At 38.2% G+C, this 17662-nt stretch overlaps 1 protein-coding gene and 1 long non-coding RNA gene across 4 annotated transcripts in view; one reads left to right on the top strand and one right to left on the bottom strand.

Annotated features, from left to right (window-relative positions):
• LOC111220167 overlaps positions 1–8632 on the top strand; it is a 28810-nt gene extending 20178 nt beyond the window's left edge. The window contains exons 3-4 of one of the 2 annotated variants that reach the window (XR_002665049.1): positions 8069–8176; positions 8620–8632. This is a non-coding gene — a long non-coding RNA (uncharacterized LOC111220167). Of the gene's footprint in view, positions 1–8068; positions 8254–8619 lie in introns of those variants that run through there. The other variant, XR_002665048.1, reaches the window with a different exon arrangement.
• Positions 4814–17662, bottom strand: part of LOC111220165 (receptor-type tyrosine-protein phosphatase epsilon-like) — a 54698-nt gene continuing 41849 nt past the window's right edge. For both annotated transcript variants that reach the window (XM_022743158.1, XM_022743159.1), the window contains 16 exons: positions 16083–16219; positions 15339–15429; positions 14734–14810; positions 14327–14363; positions 14139–14236; positions 13334–13453; positions 12795–12958; positions 12351–12486; positions 12032–12181; positions 10894–10987; positions 10673–10749; positions 10403–10537; positions 10020–10145; positions 8959–9110; positions 7155–7290; positions 4814–6631 (listed from right to left, as the gene is read on the bottom strand). In XM_022743158.1, the coding sequence (XP_022598879.1) occupies positions 6557–6631; positions 7155–7290; positions 8959–9110; positions 10020–10145; positions 10403–10537; positions 10673–10749; positions 10894–10987; positions 12032–12181; positions 12351–12486; positions 12795–12958; positions 13334–13453; positions 14139–14236; positions 14327–14363; positions 14734–14810; positions 15339–15429; positions 16083–16219 (1805 nt within the window). In that variant the 3' untranslated portion in view covers positions 4814–6556. The remainder of the gene's footprint in view (positions 6632–7154; positions 7291–8958; positions 9111–10019; positions 10146–10402; positions 10538–10672; positions 10750–10893; positions 10988–12031; positions 12182–12350; positions 12487–12794; positions 12959–13333; positions 13454–14138; positions 14237–14326; positions 14364–14733; positions 14811–15338; positions 15430–16082; positions 16220–17662) is intronic.

The raw sequence follows: 17662 nt of genomic DNA on the forward strand, positions 1-17662 counted from the left end.
TTAACAAAGCAATAAAATATTGAAGTTAACTCCGTAATTATAGGAATATAACCAACCTCCCTTTTCTTGATAAGTGCTGTCTCCAAATAGCTCTAATTGGATTTTTTTGCAATCATCTTTTCATGAGAACTGTAGTACTAAATCAGAAAAATAAGAGTGGTGTCCCACAGGGTCGGTTTTACAGCCCTCTACAATTTGACTTATATAGTTCCTTAAGTTTTATATTTTATAACATCCAATACTATAGTTATACTGACAACTCACAGCTTTACATTGCATTGTCATCAAGGGATCGTAGCCCTACTAACAGGAAGTGGCATCATTAATTAAGTTTTTATCATGTAAGGCAAATTACAAAAAAAAAATAACAAACTCACCAAAAACATATTTAACTCATTGTCACCAGACAAGACTACTGTAATTTTTGTAGTTTGCCCCCCCAAAAAAACATAACCAGTTGAAGCTAAATGAACATGCTGCTGCTAGAAAGTTTGCTCAAACATAAATATTCATAAATGTTTAGCCATGAAAAGGATAGCAGTGTCTATCTGCTGATCAGTTCGTCCATCACTTTGATCTAGACTGAAATATGATGACACCTATTTGATGGATTGCTATGAAATTTGGTAGAGATACCTTCTCTGCCAGAGGATGAATCCTAATGACTCGCAGGTCCACGTTTTCACCAGTTCAGTTAAATATGTCAGCATCTACTAGATGGATTGGCACAAAATTTTTAGCTTTGATTAATTTTTGAGCTTTGATGATCCCTTGACTTTTCCTCTTGTTCTACCATGAGTGTAAGATCACAACAACTATTGGATGGATTTCCAAATTAATTAGTGCCATTTATATCTCCCTCTGATGGGAAACAATGCCCATCTGTTTAAGGGAATTATGTTACACTTTCAAAAATAAAATATTTTTGACACAGTTTAAAGATAAATGTCCTCGGTAGTAATTGATGGGATTGTGGCTTGGAGATATAAACAGAGCAGGGAAGCTGAAAAGCATTTAGAGATGGACTAATGCATTGTTGGTTTTGTTCTTTTCATTAAATCTGTTGACAACAACAAAAATAGAAAATATCAGGCTTATCCTGACGTAGCATAAAAAAGGGGCAGCCTTGCAATCACCAGCTATGATTTCGTTGTATTGTCTTTTTACTGTTCCCTTCCCATCTATGTTTAAATTCTAAACATTTTGATCAAACCATGCACTTGCTTCATCAGAGCATCCACTGGATTTACTGAGAAAGAAGCTTGAAAAGCATATTGATGGAACAAGGGAGGAATGGGATAACACTTGTAATGCATTTTGGGGGTTATGATGTCACATTAACATTCCAGTAAGAGCTGCATGATTGAATTATGGTGAGTCTTAAAGCGTCTGTTGAGAATGTAGCAAGATGCCGTGCTGTGAAAGAGAGACAGCAAGAGGAAGAGAACAAATCTAACAAGGAGTCATTATCAAGCCCGCGAGGGCTCACAGATGTGGAGCAGACATCTAGACAGATATACAGACAAACAGAGGCAGAAAGACAGACAGGATCTCCGGTTCATTGTCAGGATATTAATGGTGCTCTCCATGTTCTACACTGTGCTTGTCTCTTTTTATCAGCCACAGCCACACTGAGGTAGGAGAAGAGAGTGTGCTCACATGGTTGGGCTGACATCGTAGAAACCCCATTTGTAACATACAGAATTTAAAAGATTCAAACTCTTGTATCTTATTTTTTCCTTTCTTTCTTTACGTTTTGCGGATAACGGGAGTCTTTAGATTTTTAACATGCTAGCACTTCTACCACTTTGGTCCAGACTGAAATATCTCAGTAACTCTTGGGTGGATTGCCATGAAAGTTGGTAGACATCCATGATCCCCAGAGGATGATCCTGCTGATATTGGTGATCCCCTATTTTTTTCTTTTAATGGCACCAGAAGGTTGACATTTGTGGTTTTGAGTGATGTTTCAACAAATGTTGATAGATTGCTGTGACATTTGGTATCATACAAAGTAAACATTCTCAAACCATGACTTGGTCAAAATTTCAAGTTGTGCAATATATATCTCCAACATTAATGACATTCCCATCAGCCTCAGCTGGATTTTGTGTTTAATGCTAATTAGCATATACTGTATTAGCAGGCTAAGTACCACGATAATGAATATTGTAAACATTATGCCTGCTTAACATCAACTTGTAACCATTGTCATTGTGAGCATGCTGATCTTAGCATTTAGCTCAAACGTTTTGCCTACATAGAGCCTCTCAGAGCTGCTTGTGTGGCTGTAGATTTTTGTCCCTTATCAGCAAAAACCTCTTGCATCTTGTGTAGCAATGATCTGCTTAAATAATGTCTTGCAGAATTAGTGTGTTAATATGGAGAATGTGTGGTTTCAGCTTTGTAAATAATTGTAAATGAGTATATTTGTTATATTTCTCAGTGCTTAAAAAACATCTTATATATCTACATGATATTTATACATTTGTGGTTTTGAATTCTCACTCCATATAAGAAACAGTGAAAGGAATATGAGCGGGATAAAGTGACAGACGGAACAAGTGAGAGGACTGTGTTTGACGTTCAGTGTGTAATCAGAAATTAGTTTCCAAGTCACACATGAAAGCATTTCATCAGAGGGGTCACAGCTTGGGCCACCCTGCCCCTAAAGGCCTCATGGTCCATAATATATTAGAAAGAAAATGGGAAGCATTGTGAATGACAAAATAGAATTAGTTAAGGGTCAATTAAAATAAGGGAGTCGGTGAGGGTTAATACATAATTCATATGACCTCTTCACTCATGCTGACCTTTTTTTGGGCTACAGCCCCTCCCGCTGAGGAGTGTTACCATGGCGCCAGGTCCCTGAGGAAGTGGAAATCGTCAACAAAGAGGCTTTTTGTTACTTGGGTTTTTTCTGCAAGATAAAAAACATGATTGTTTGGCAAAAAATAGCTCAGATTGACTCCTCCCTGTTATTGACTGGTGGCAATCACATGGACGAAGGCTTTATATAAGCACACAGTTATGTTTCGAAGTAGGAGATCAAATTGTTTCAAGTTCCTCACGTATCATGCGGAGAAACTTTCTTTCCTGTCTTACATTGTGTGCTTTTGGCGCTTGTGAAGTCTCATCAGTCTCTGTAGAAATGTAGTGGAAAGCAGTTTCTAATACAGAAATGATTGTTTGTTTGGATTTATGTGGATGTGGAACTTGATTTCAATTCAAGGTGATTCATTTTTTGTTGCTTAAAAAAAGAAGTCACCCTGCTTGCTCTTACAATACTAATCATTAATTAGAATCATTGAAGGTCATGTGAGTTTCTGAACTTTAACTTTGAGCAACTAAAACTAAATGACCTTTTATTGTTCTCTATAATCTGAATCACAGTTTCATTACGCTGACATGTAGGCGTCGACGTATCATTCACCATCACAGCGGCTCTCACGCTTTGGTAGTCAATTTAAAGATAGACTGAGCTGACCGAATTTTGACTGACTAGTATAATATTAAAGAAATTGACATTCTATTATCAGTTGAATGTTCCCCTTTTAATTAAGAGTTTCTAATGTACATATAGATTGAGGTACATTGCCCCCTGTTGGCTTAAACTATTACTTACAGTTCAAGGTCAAGAAATTTGCTGTTTGCTGATAACAGGTGCAATTTTATGGTTGTTCGAGCAGAGGATGATATATACGATCTTCACTGGTGACTTATTTCCAGTTTGTTTTCCTTCGAACACAATAGAAATGTGTTGAAGACAGGAGAAACCGTGCCTCCATGTTACTGAGCATGTTTTGAATTAGTTTGGTTTTTTCAGTATTTTGCATGATTGTCTGTTTTTTTTTTTTTTTTTCTTTTCGACTTGCCTTTAGTTGTGCATTCAGTTTTCCATTTCCTCTTTCCTTATATAATTCCACATTTTCATATTCTTGCTCTTCTGTGAGGTTCTTATCCAGCATGAGTGAACAGACACAATGAGAGATAAAGAAGAGGAGAAAAACTGCATGTTAAATAGTAGGTTTGGAACTATTTTGAGTCTGAGACTTGGTGAACTTAATGGCAGTATATTGACTAAAAATGTAGTGTAGAGTTGAAGTGATTAGACAATCAATCTGTCAATGGATAGCAAGTAATCAGCAACTAGTTTGATAATTGAGTTTTGTAATTCTACCCTCTTAACTGTGAGCGGCTTCTCTAAATTGCATGTGATTTTAAACTGAATATCAGGTAATTTGGTAAAATCAGCTAGTGCTTAAGTTTGGTGGGCATATTCCAGTATTTTATGACCTTTTTATTAACCAAATTATCAATTGATTAATCAAGAAAATAATGTGCAAGGAAAATAGTCAGTTGCAGCTCTAATGTAAAGTAATGATAAGTAGAGTCAGACTTTATTTTTTAAAATCATGATTCTGATGAATCGGATCCATCGGATCCATCTGACGGTCTCATCTGAACTAGACCTGGGTCCTCGGCTTGTGAGATAGGCTTGTGTTCAAATCCCACCTTTATTTATTTTAATTTGAGTTAAAACTTTTGGTCTATTCATTGATTAATCCATCAATAACTGTTTGGCATTTAGATTCTTAAATGATATTTGCTGACGTCTTAGTTCTCAATGGTAGTATAGAGACTATCTTTACATTTTGGACTGTTGGTCAGTTTCAAGTGTCATTGTTGCCACTGGTGAAGACTGTAGTTGCAGTAGCTTGTAGTTGAGATGAAACATATTCTGTATCCAGGTTGTTGCAGAGTCGCAAACTTGAGCAGAGACATCTGAAAAAAGTTTCACTGACCCATGAAGCATTTTCAGATGAATTTAATATTGCAACTTGCATTTCAAAGACATTGAGAATCCAAAAAGGGATAGAACCACCCACAGAGAGAGAGCAAAGGCAAAGAGCTGCAGTCTAAACAGACCCTCCTCAATAGTCTTAAGAGACCGAATAGAAGCCATGGGAAAATAGACTTGGGTTGTTTTGTTAAGTCTCGGTTTCTTCTTGTGCTACGCCTCACAATCCCCCACAGACAGATAGCACAGAAAAATATGACCAATCACTTTGACAGTTCCTTGCTGCTCAGTGACTTTCACAATGTTAGCACTTCGTCATGTAGTATTTACATACAGCATCAACAAAATTACACACTTCATTGAGGATTAAAGCAGAGCTGGGTCAGATTATTCCAAGTGTTTGGTTTAATTTCAGAGTACCAGATGGATGGGAGTTACTGCCTCAGAAGAAATGCACAGAAAAGTCATTTCACATTAAGATTTCACACTTTCCTGAACCCATTTAATCTAAAACGTAAAGGAAGTGAAAACATTGTTAGTTTTTTGGTTGCTCTGGCATTAAGCAGGCACTGAAGCACCACATTTGTCTACTGTGGTTTTTGCAAATACAAGACTCATCTGATGTTACTGTTTAATGCGTTCCTGTGGGTGTTAACTATACATCTCACACAGGTTGTCATGAAATTGTACTGACTCTACTGTATTTAGCGACCACACTTACCTTTTCCTAGGATGACCTGTCAATGCTCGGCCTTCAATTTAGGGTTGTTCTACTTTTCCATGTCTTTAAAAAAAGGTACATTGGCACTGATTTGTGAAAAATCTCTAATCTATAATACAAATAAAGCAATAAATATTGCAGGTTCTTGGCAAAAGGCTTAGTTATATGTGCTTTTTTATGTGCAGTCATTTTTAGCAAAATATTTTTTGTTGTCTACAGAGAAAAGGCAGATCGTAGTAACATTACATCCATGTTAAATGCAGTTGCATACCACATTTTGAGGTACAAAACCGGTTTAATGGTCTTCTATGACCCTGTGATACATCTAACTGTGAAACTTCTGCCTGAATCTATATTGGAAATCCACCCCAATATTGTCACCTCAGCCTGTGTTGCATAACCTTGTTCTCTGCATTATGGCCGAGGTGATTCATTCGTTTTTTTCTGGCAATATTTCCATTAGAAAAGTATCACATTCGTGATGGGCATGAAGCTTGAGGACAATGAAAAATAGTTTCAATAACGCCTCTAATCTCAAATAGAAGTCATCAATAAATGAAAGAATGTATGTATTTGAAAACATCAACAACCAAAAAAAAAAACAAACCCAACTCTTAACATTCCTGTTGTGTTCTCCAAATGCAAGACTAGAATGTCATTGCCAATACATAAATACATTTACAATAACAACTTTTTAAAAATATTACGTGGTCAATTCAAAATAACACTTAGATAAACATTTAAAGTACAATATTATACAACAAAACTGAAATAAGAGACCATGTCTGAAACACTTCATGACAAAATAATTATCATACATGATGTGAAATATACATTATTAATCTAACTTTTTTCATTTACAATTTTCATTCACTGACATACACTATATTACAGCGAGGATGGAGTTTTGAAGTTAATGGTAGGACAAGTGCATAGCAAAATAGAAGATCATTTGACCAAGTTAAAGAAACACTTAAAACTGACAAACCAGCTTTAGAAAACAACATTAAAAACCATGTTTAAGGCAAATCTCGTCATTTAAAATTGGCATAGTCTGAGAAAATGTCGACAAAGTCTTGTACCACCCTGTAGCAGAAGTCATATTGTTCCTGTGGGGAGAAAAAACAGAAAAGATGACTTAGATGTCAGCCTGTTAGCTTGGTTTCAGTCAGGATTATGGATGTGATGTGATATCTCAGTGACTCAAGTCACACTGATTGGCTGAGTAGCATCACGTGACCAAAGCCATTAAGGCTAGAACAGCTATACCGGTTAAAACAGAAAAACTGATATTTACCAGAAATCAATTCTTCTTTGCTGCTTTATAACAGTAGCTGCACAGCAGAGCTTTCTGTGTAGGCTACTGTTTTAGAGCAGCGAAGAAGAAAACGGCTGTTTTTATCTGAGTGTGAAACTATAAAGGTTATCAATACAATTACGTGGGATCAGATCAATGCATAGACTCGCGTACTCACCGATACCTGATTCAGTATTTTGGGGAGTATCAGAGGCATTTCTGATACTAGTATAAGAATCACAACAACTCTGATCAGGATAAAGCAAAAAACTGGAAGAGATAAATTATATTTAACTTTTTAAAACACTTTAGGATCCACTTGAGCTGATACTTACCACAGTTTGGACCATATGAGGCCTCTGCATGCGTAAACTCTTCACAGTTTGGAACACGTCCAGCAGGCCCTCTGCCTTGACTCGCTCCAGGATATTGCTCAGTGCAATGAACGTACCGGTTCGCCCTGCACCAGCACTGCAGCAGACACACAAATTACACTTAAGTTACTTCAAGCATGGACATTGCTTACAAATACCAAATCCAACAGTTTTTAAAGTCGTCATAAGCAAAACACAAATAGGAAAACAGAAATGTCTGAATGCGTGCCTAATAGGGTCGTGCCGATGGACGATGATATCGGTGATCAACGCGCATTAGAACGATCGCTGATTGCTCATGCCTTTGCAAATGTCAGGGCGATATTTGACTTGTTTTGCCATTAATGTAGTAACTTATTTTTTCTAGTATTAAATTAATACTGAATTTAATATGCCTGCTACAGTTTAACTTATATAATCACATAGAACTGACGCCTTTAACAGGCGAGCACACTCTGATCAGCTGATTGTAATGAAACTGCTTGTTGTGTGTAGGATATGGAGGCAGATCAACAATCCTTGCGTAAAATGTGTAAATATAAAACACCTTCCGCAAATACAAACAAAATCTATAAATAAATGAAAAGCATTTGTGAATATCTTCCTAACATTTTCAACTTTTAAAACAGACTGAATCAATTTTCTATTTGTGAAGCGAAAAAGCATTTGTGGATTTCAGTTCTACACTTGTAGATGTCAATTTTACACACACAGAGTTTTGAAACAAACTTTCTGCCAGTCTGAACCAAAATCGACTTGTATCACTCGGCCACTTTCGGAAAACAAGTGATCACCTGCTTAAAATTGCGTTTGTCATAGTACATTATGGGGTTAGATTCACCAATTAACCTAATGTGCATGTCTTTGGATTGCAGGAGGAAGCCAGAGAGGACCCATGCAGAACATAAAAACTCTACAAAGAAAGGCCCCAGACTTGGGGTTCTAACAACTGCACCACCTTGCTGCCCCATAAAAAAGTCATAGTAAGGCATAAAATGTCATTGTATAGTAGAGCTAAAAAAAAGTCAATGGTATGCTAATGCATTAGAGTTGCTTATTAACCTAATGTGCATGTATTTAAATTGCAGGAGGAAGCCGAGAGAACCCATGCAGGCACAAGGAGAACATGCAAACTCCACACAGAATGGCGCCAGGAGAACCCAGAACCTTCTCACTGTGAGGCACCAGTTCTGACCACTCATTATAGTAAGTCATAATGTCATACTATACTAAGTCATGAAGTTATAGTAAGGCATAAAAAAGTCATAGTATAGTTAAAGCATAAAGAAATCATTGTATTATAATTCATAAAGTCATAGTATAGTAAGTCATACTATGGCATACTACTAAGTCATAAAGTCATAGTATAGTAAGGCTAAAAAAAGAAAGTCAATAGTATGGTAAGGTGCATGTCTTTGGATTGCAGGAGGAAGCCGGAGAGAACCCATGCAGGCTCCACACGGAATGGCCCCAGGTATATAATAATATATTTATTAATATATATATTTACAAATGCTTTTCATTTATTTGTTAATTAATGAATGTATTTAAAGACAATTTTTTGTGTATTTTCAAGATATTTCTGTAAATAGTGTTTTGTATTTAAACTTTTACGCACGGATTGCCAATCTGTTCACACAAATAATATTGAAACAAAGCTACCTGCATAGCGGAGAGAAATGCGCTTCTGGCGTGATCAGCAGTGTAGTATGTACTGTACAGACTGTGCGCAACCCTAGTTCCTAAAAGAGCAATTTGGCACTACCTGCAGTGTACGACGATGGGATGGTTCCCAGACTGCTGCTGCTGTCTCTGCACTGAGGCGATGATGTCGATCATGCCTTTCCCCTCGGCCGGGATGCCGATCTCAGGCCAGCCGTGGAAGTGGAAGTGCCTGATCACCCTCGTCTGCTTCTCCTTTGAGAGGAAATGCACAGGCAGATTAAAGATCATAGCACCTTTCAAATGTGATTTATTAGCAGTATATCAAAGCATAAACGGCAGGTGTAATGTCAGTGTAGGTTAAGTGTGTAGTCGATGAGTGTTGCTCTGGGAGGCAGGAATGTACTGCTGAGCCTCTGAGAGGTGATGTGGGTCGAATTTAATGAAATATATGAGATGGGAGGCTCCGGCTTGAAAATCTTAAACACATCCTGCCCACCACATTTCCTCTGGCAGCCAAGAGAGTTATGCACTCACTTGGGTTGTTGTTCTGTTTTAAGGCAATTATGTTTGATCCTGTAGCTTTTCAAATTAAAGTGGAAAAATGCTTTTGAAATTCGTAAACGCTTATAAAAAATGTGCCTTTTACTATTTTCAGGAGTTAATTTTAGGTTTCAGATATTTACACATGAATGATTGGACAGTCTCCACATCACATTTCTGGGTGACTGGTTGATTTCCCATCTAAACTGGTTTATATAAGTGTCTGATGATCTAATCACAAACTCCCAGGCTGGGAAACACTGGACTAAATGACTGTATGTAAACTAGCTCCACCTCTAACAACTACAGCAGTAATATGCTAAAATAATTATCTCTCTCAAGGACCATTTTCTGTGGTTCTGAATGCAGAACTTGAAGTTGTAATGGAGTATTTTTACATTGTTGTATCCTTTACTACAGTGGATGATGTGAATACAACATATAATTAATTCATTATGATTTAAAGAAGACCCAATGTTACTGGCTCATTTTTCATATTTAGTGATTTATCTGATTTTGCAAGAGGGCTAATAAATGTTTTTTTTATTTTGACAGGCAAATGTGATGCGGTGTTACTGCCTCTGTGACAGCTGTGTTATAGTGTGAGGTTAATTTGCTTACCGGGACAAAGGTGAGTACCAAGTCTCGTAGACTGAAGGTGTCACACAAAGTGTCTCCCTTCAGCTCTACCGTGTAATCTCCGTAGGTGATTGAGTCCTCTGTGGGCCAGTACTGGCAACATTTGTCCTGAAGGAAAAAAAACAAAAAATAAATAAAAACCCAGAAAAGTCAAACAGAAACTGCAGGTTAATATATGAAATGTAAATATTCTAAAGTAGTTTTGGCTTAAAATATGAAATACAGCAACATTAACTGACATACGAGTTTGGTTTTGTGACAGAAGCAAGAAATCAGAACAGACATGGTTTGTATTGCACTGCTGTAGCAGTTATTGAAGCTGTCAATCATAGTTTGGCTAGTGGTCACCAGCTACTGCAGCTCACCTGCTCCCTCTCCTGGAGCTCAGTGAGCATGACAATGGAGTGACATTTCCATTCCCACACCATTCTCCAGAAATCCTCCACTGTGTGTGGCACAGGGCCCTGGGTGGCAATGAAGTAGTCCTTCTGTCTGTAGCCCTGTGTCACAGCAAAAAGCACACACACTTCTTCAGCTTTTGTAGGTCCAAGTATGGGCATTAATAGCAACATCTATGAACTGTAGCGGATAATACATGCAAGAAGGAAGGCGTCAGGAAAATAAAATCCGCTTACATCTATGAAAGATGCATTGATGTAATCGGTGAACTCCTGACCTCTTCTCATGGAGAGAATAACTCTGTTGAAGTCATCTGAAACGGGAATAGAACCGTTGAGAATAGAGCAGCTCATAAACACGTTCACACACCATCAGGTATAAAAAAAACAAAAAAAACACCACTTATCCAATGCTGCCGAAAAAACTATTCTGCACTATTGTTTTCCTTCTTCCTTACATGGAATAATTTGCAGGACTCTGTTCTTCTTCATGTTGGCAGGAAGATTCCCCGTTCTCATGTTCTCCTTCATTATTCGCATGTTGGTCAGTTTCTGGGCAGACAGACAAGGAAGCAAAGTAAAAACGTTACCTGTAAATGTTCACCATGCTTTTGCTCACAAATTCAAATGGGGAAATTAAATAAGTCTCACTGTCGATTTATAGATCACATTAAATATTTATAGCTGTATGAAAGTTTCTGTATGTATCATGTAACAAGAAACTAATTATTTATATTAGCTCGCCTTGACTGAGGGGTTTGGTGCTAAAATACTTCTTCAGCTCATGTGGTTTACTGTGTCTGTTGTCCATCTCAGCAAGTTACTTGTATTAGTGAGAATTATTTTCAATTAACACAGGCCTAGGTGTTCAGCAGCTACTCAAATGTAGGGTAACATGACTGCGCACCAAGAAAATGTGAAATAATCTGTCTGTGGAATCCCATAATTAAATTGGTACAGGATAAAAAATAGATTATCTAGAAGCCACAGATCTTGCTGCTGCTTTTCTTCCTTGGGCTACTGAGGATTCAAATATTCAGGAGGAAAACAGATGGTGTGAGCTGTGTGTTTTGGGAGAAGTGGAATGTGAGTCTCAGTTTCTGTTGTATTGTACATGATGATGATTTCAATGGAAATTGCCTCAAATAAATAGTCTGGTGTATAGATGATCAAAAACTGGAATGGCTGCTCAATTTTACCACGTTTAAGTTTCTATGTTTTATCTCAAAAGCCTGGAGAAGGCGGCTAAACTGACCCGTTGATTTCAGTATTATAGTACATGTTCTGCCTCTAATGTGTCTGAAAATCTTATTGTGAAAATCACTGACATTGGTTCTCTTTATTTTTGGACATTTTGTAATGTTATTTGAAAAATACAAGTTCTGGCTAATATGAATGTGGGTTTTTGTGGGCTAGACCTATGCATCACATAATAAAAACTTGCATGCATTCTGTCTACACTTGTTTTTTTTAAATTTGGCAATTTTGCAATAAAGAAACTCCTATTTAATCAAGTGGGATCTTTAGCAAAACTAAATGAGTTTTTAGTAGTGTACCAGGCTTTACATTTTTTTATTTTATGTGAAGATGTCTTACCTTAAACTCTTCCTCCAGGCCGACCCGGTCACCGGTTGCGAAGGTGTTGTGCAGTTTGTGCAGATGTCCTTCCAGAGATGACACGTCCAGCTCTGTGTCTCCATAGAGGTAGTATTCAAGCAGGGCCTGGTAGATGAATGAGTACTGCATCTGGAGTGAGAAAACACACAAACACATAAACACACATGCTATGCATGCATAGGCACAGCTGTACATTTAAAGATGAAGCATCATCGGCATCTTTCACATTGATAACAGCCAAGTGATATGTATATCCAAAGTGACAGACAAGTGGGAATTTGATCCGTCTCCAACTCACATCAGTCTGGATGAGCTGTGAGCGCTGTTCTCGTATCTTAGAGACAAACCCAAACACATCCACTTTCTGCTCCGCGTACATCATGTCAATCATGGCATCTATTACGATGAAGGTTCCCGTCCTCCCAACGCCTGCGCTGCAGCGACACAAAGCAGACCACAGACTGAATGAACCACAATCCTCAGCTGACACTTGCATTTTAATGGACAACAGCAGGGAAACAAAACGACATCTGTGCTTGTAAACACATGTATCGCTGTAGTCACTCAAAATGTTTGCTGAGACTTTGTTTGCCTGCAGACACACACACAGGATATTCAAGCCCAAATATTTTTTATCTCCATAGCGATAAATTGGATAATTAAAACCATTACAAGTAATGTTGGATTCAAGTAAACAACAAAATAACAAACAATGAGTCCCGTCAGCTCAGCTTTCTTGTACCTGCAGTGAACCACAATGGGCCCAGCGAAGGGTGGATTCACCGCCTTGACCTTTTTCAGGAACTTGAGCATGCCGATGGGGGAGAAGGGAACGCCAAAGTCAGGCCAGCTGGTGAAGTGCAGCTGGGTCACCAGGCGGGGAGTCTTAGCAGCATCACTGGCTTGCTGCATAGAAAACACAAACACAGGGAGAGAAACAGTTAACAGTGTTAACAATGCCGACAGAGTTTGTTTGAAGACACAACAGACCTGGTCTGGGCCGGGGGCCATGTTTTTATGAATCTGTTTCAACAGTAAATGTTATCAAAGAAGCAGCAGCTTTTATTCAGTGATCTGGATGCACCGTCTGTACCCTAAAGCAAGATCTTTTCCAGAAGTTATTTAGAAGCTACTAAGAATGTAGAAATTGCTTATTGGATTACTATGAAAAGGGAACTGAACTATACATGATACATCATGCAGTAATGTTTCACAAACACCACTCATGTTTCTGTAAGCATATAACTTCTATGAATTGCAGAAGTACTGCTTGAAACTTACATATTGTACACAGAACTTGCGTATGGTGTAGTCTACCAGGACAGTGAAGTCTTCCACTGCCACCCTCACATTCCCATAGGTCCAACAGCCCTGATCTGGCCAGTACTGGCAACACTTGTCCTGGGGGAGAAATAACAGCCACGATTCAGTAAATTAAACACTTAAAAAGCGTTTCTTCTGGAACCGTATTCGAGGACTTTCCTTTCAAGAGACAAAGTACTTCACTTGCATGACACACGTGCTTCAATTTCACAGCCAGTCAGTCCAGATTAATATAAGTGAGAGGGGTGAAACCACTCAATAGAAGACTTTGCTGGGTGATTATGATCCTGCCTTAGAGGACTTTATTACACATTATGTGGCCATTGATTCCAACCCGTCCACATGCTGATTTAAATCTTCACCAGTTCTCTTCTTATTGATCTTTTTAGCCTTTCTCCCTCTCTCCTTGTTCAGCGAAGGGGTTCGAGTTCACAATAAAGACAGCGAGAAACAGATGTCAAAGGAGAGATTAAGGAGTGAAATGAATAGTTTAAATTAAACTCCTTTGGTATCACCTTTGACCACAACCAATGAAATCTACTTGAAGCACATTTCTTTCTCAAATCTTTTTGTGATGATCTATTAACCCCTACAGAGAAATTTGCCTTCTCGCTTGCCCCTCTTTCACAGGAAAGTTCAAGCAGAGACTTGGCAGGAGGAGAAACCCCGGAGCTTGTAGGAATGCATTATATCTTGTCCACGGACACTTAAACAGGGGAGCTGAGAGACGTTTAAGAAATAAACACAGCTGAAAATCACTCACTTCTTTCCTTTCTTTCAGATTTGTAAGCATGACGACAGTCGCTATTTTCTGCTCCCATATCATCCTCCAGAAATCTGCTACAGTGTCTTCTTTGGGCCCTGAGAGACAAAAATATTAAGATTTAATGATTATTTAAATATGAAATTTAAAAATAAAGGCATGAACTTATGCCTCATTTCATTTCTTACCTTGTGCTGCTATGAATTTGTTTTTTTCCGTGTAACCCTGTAAGAAAAAGACCAAGAATATGAATATAAATCTTCAGACAGCTACTGTTGGACCTTGAGTTTGTTGTGTTAACTGCTGTTTCCAAGATCAAAAATTGACTTGGAAACTTAACTTTAAATCCTATAAAGGATGAGAGGTCCTTAAACTGCTTAGAAAAATGGCAATTTGAACATCTGTAATTCCACAATAACTAGGCAAACTTCATTCAAATAAAAGTTTCAGCTACTGCGGTGGATTCATGAAACAGAGGAGCAGGATTTTCCTAAGAAACAATCGCAATTTTGCTACAGTCAGTGTTGCCGATTCACAAAGTAATGAACAATGGTCATGGGATTGATTTAAAAAGACGTAAAGACTTAAAACTCACATCAATGTAAGAGGCATTCACATAGTCTGAACAGGGATTTCCATCCAGCTGAGTCAACACCACTCTGGAATGATCATCTGTTGAAGTTGGAAGGTTTAGAGAGTTACAGTGTAAAAATAATCCGCAGGTCTACCACTGCTACATGATTTAACACTGATATTGAGCAGGTAAACTACGGAGCATTAAAGGAATATTTTCACATTCTGGGGTAAAATGCTTATTTGCTCTCTTGCTGGGAGCTAGGTTGGTAAATAGATGACACTCAATGTATTATCAGCACTCCCAAAAGGTGATCTATTCCTTTACAGATTACATAAGCATAGAATAGGTCAAAAAATGTTCACAATGAATTAATAATGAGACAGAAATATAAGAACGGCAACTGTAAAAAGGAGTAAGGGGGAGGAAACTGAGTGATGAGGTGTTTCATTGTGACACAGGGAAAACCAATCAAACACATATGCCATATCTGAACTGTAAAAAAAAAAAAGAAAAGAAAAACACTCATTAAGACACAAAGGCATGTGCACACACATACAGGAAACTGAGATGTGGGTGTGAGTTGAACTAAATCCTACTTTCTGCAGAACAGAAAGTACACTCACAGGGAAGGATGTTGGGGTATCGGTTCTTCTCCTTGTTGTCGTCCTTGTTGGCCTCTTCGTACGTCCCCTGGGCATTACCCCCTGGCAACGACTGCAAAGCGAAAACGATGATTAGTTTTTACATAACCTCACACGCAGCTCAGTACCAGTGCAATGTGTTCTGCTCCATGTAGGGCTTTGTTCAGCCTTGATGTAGGCACTTCCTCTGCTACTTACTGTAAACAGTCCTCCATTAACAGCTGAGAACTTCAACTTCCTCTGTCTGTGCTGACATTGAATAAAATCATAGTTTTATGTGTTTCATGAAGAGTGAGTCACACACTTTATGTTGACCCAGATTCTTAATCATGGTCACAAATAGGCACAAGGGTATTTTTCCTGCGTGTGGGTGTGTATGTGTACAGTATGTGTCATTGCCAACGTGACACATAGCTATAAGTAGTTTTATTATTTCAAATAAATGCAGTCCTAAACTGCACTTCATAAAAATAAATTGCTAAACAGAACTCACTCAACACATTTGAGCAATCCTATAAACTGTTGAGTTTGAATGCACCACAGTGACGCGGTACTTTAACAGCAGTCGCCTGGTGTAAAGACTACTTTCAGCACTTGCACAGAATGCAGAGGACGCTGCCTTTTGGCCACCTGTTACTCTAACCTTCAGGAGGAGAAAAGGTGTGTGTGTGTGTGTGTGTGTGTGTGTGTGTGTGTGTAGGGGTGGGGGTGGGGGGGGGGTCTTACATTGTACTCCTCCCTGAAGAGCTTGCCATCATCAGCAGAGCGGAGCCTGTACTCCTCCTCGAGGTGGTCCACTAGGATGGGGAAGAAGGTCTTCGATGCCGAAGGGGATCTGGGCAGAAGGACGACCGTCTGTTGCTCTGTGAGGAAAACAGTGGGTTTATCATCCCTGCCGGACTGATCCGAGTCTAATGTAGTGATTGTGAATCATTTGTTGTGTTCAAGAAAATTACGAATTAAACTTTGCAAATTAGCTCAGTATTTTACAGTTCTACCAACAAATGAAGTTAATGTCATAGTGAAGTTTTGCTGTGTTAACAGAGAAACTTGATTATAGAACAGGATTGGGTTTAATTAGACCAGTGGCACCTAACCTTAATAAGACGTAACCTACATCGCCCTGTCAGAGGAACCAAATTACCACTTCATACCACCCATCGTGTTCCAGATATGTCCATTTGAGTTTATTTAAAACTAAATGAAAATGTACATTGTTACAATAATATTTTCATACATCTGTCAGTGCTTACATTGGTTTGGTCAAGTTTTCTTTTTTACTACCACTTGAAGTGGCAGAAGATGGATGTTTCATTATTCATCACTTTAAACTATATCAACGATTTTATCCATAACTTGCTGACTGTTTCGACTGTTTAACCATTACTTTCATCTATAATTTCAAATGTTAATCTATTACTTTCAGTTATTTCAGCATTTTATACATTACTTTTAGCTAATTCAATCATTTATCCCTTACTTTTAGCCAACTAGTTCAAGCATTTATCCATCAGTTTTAGTTAGCTGCTAAATGGAAAAAATGCTGGAACAGTTATTTCAACAACGGCTTCTTAAACCGTTTCTCCATTTCTTTTTGCTGACCGCAGTCCTCTGTTCACTTGCTAATTAGTTGTCATGCACTCTTTTGCAACATGTAGTGTTAAGGTGACTCAATATATATTGTTAGTCAAATTGTAATTTTTAACATTTCATTCCAGTTTCATTTCATGCCCCCTGGCAACTACACACCACGGAACACAAGCACCTCTGGTTGGGATTCAGCCAGTTAGACAATCAGCTTATTGAACTACTCTGGAAGGATTTTATAAACAGCTTATCAAAGACCAAAATGATCAACAAACTGATTTCAGATCTTATGACATGTATGTGTTTTCCAACACCTCAGTGATTAACTTAGAGAACCAAAAGGAGCCCAGGGAAAACGCCACATACAGCACCCTGTAGGCAGGTCTTTCAGTGGAAACCTCTCTAAAGCACCCGACTAAGCATTCTGTTAGTGCTCACAATTAGACAGAGTTAGTAACATGTGATTCCTGATACCGCCACCCTGTATACCTGACCTGGGGGTACAGTGGTGTATAACGACTCAGTACTGTATCCAAACTCTAAAACACAACACACACCAAATCACATACAGCACAAATACACATGGAGTCAGAGAACGAAATAATACTGTCATTAGAAAATAGCATTTGATCCGTTTTGACACTGTGCAACTTGGTTTTATCGATTAAAAATGTCATCAGAACCATAAATACATTATTAGTGTTAAAATGTGTATGGTT

Source organism: Seriola dumerili, unplaced genomic scaffold (genome assembly GCF_002260705.1).
Source record: "Seriola dumerili isolate Sdu_G_001 unplaced genomic scaffold, Sdu_1.0 BDQW01000068.1, whole genome shotgun sequence".
Lineage (NCBI taxonomy): Eukaryota > Metazoa > Chordata > Actinopteri > Carangiformes > Carangidae > Seriola > Seriola dumerili.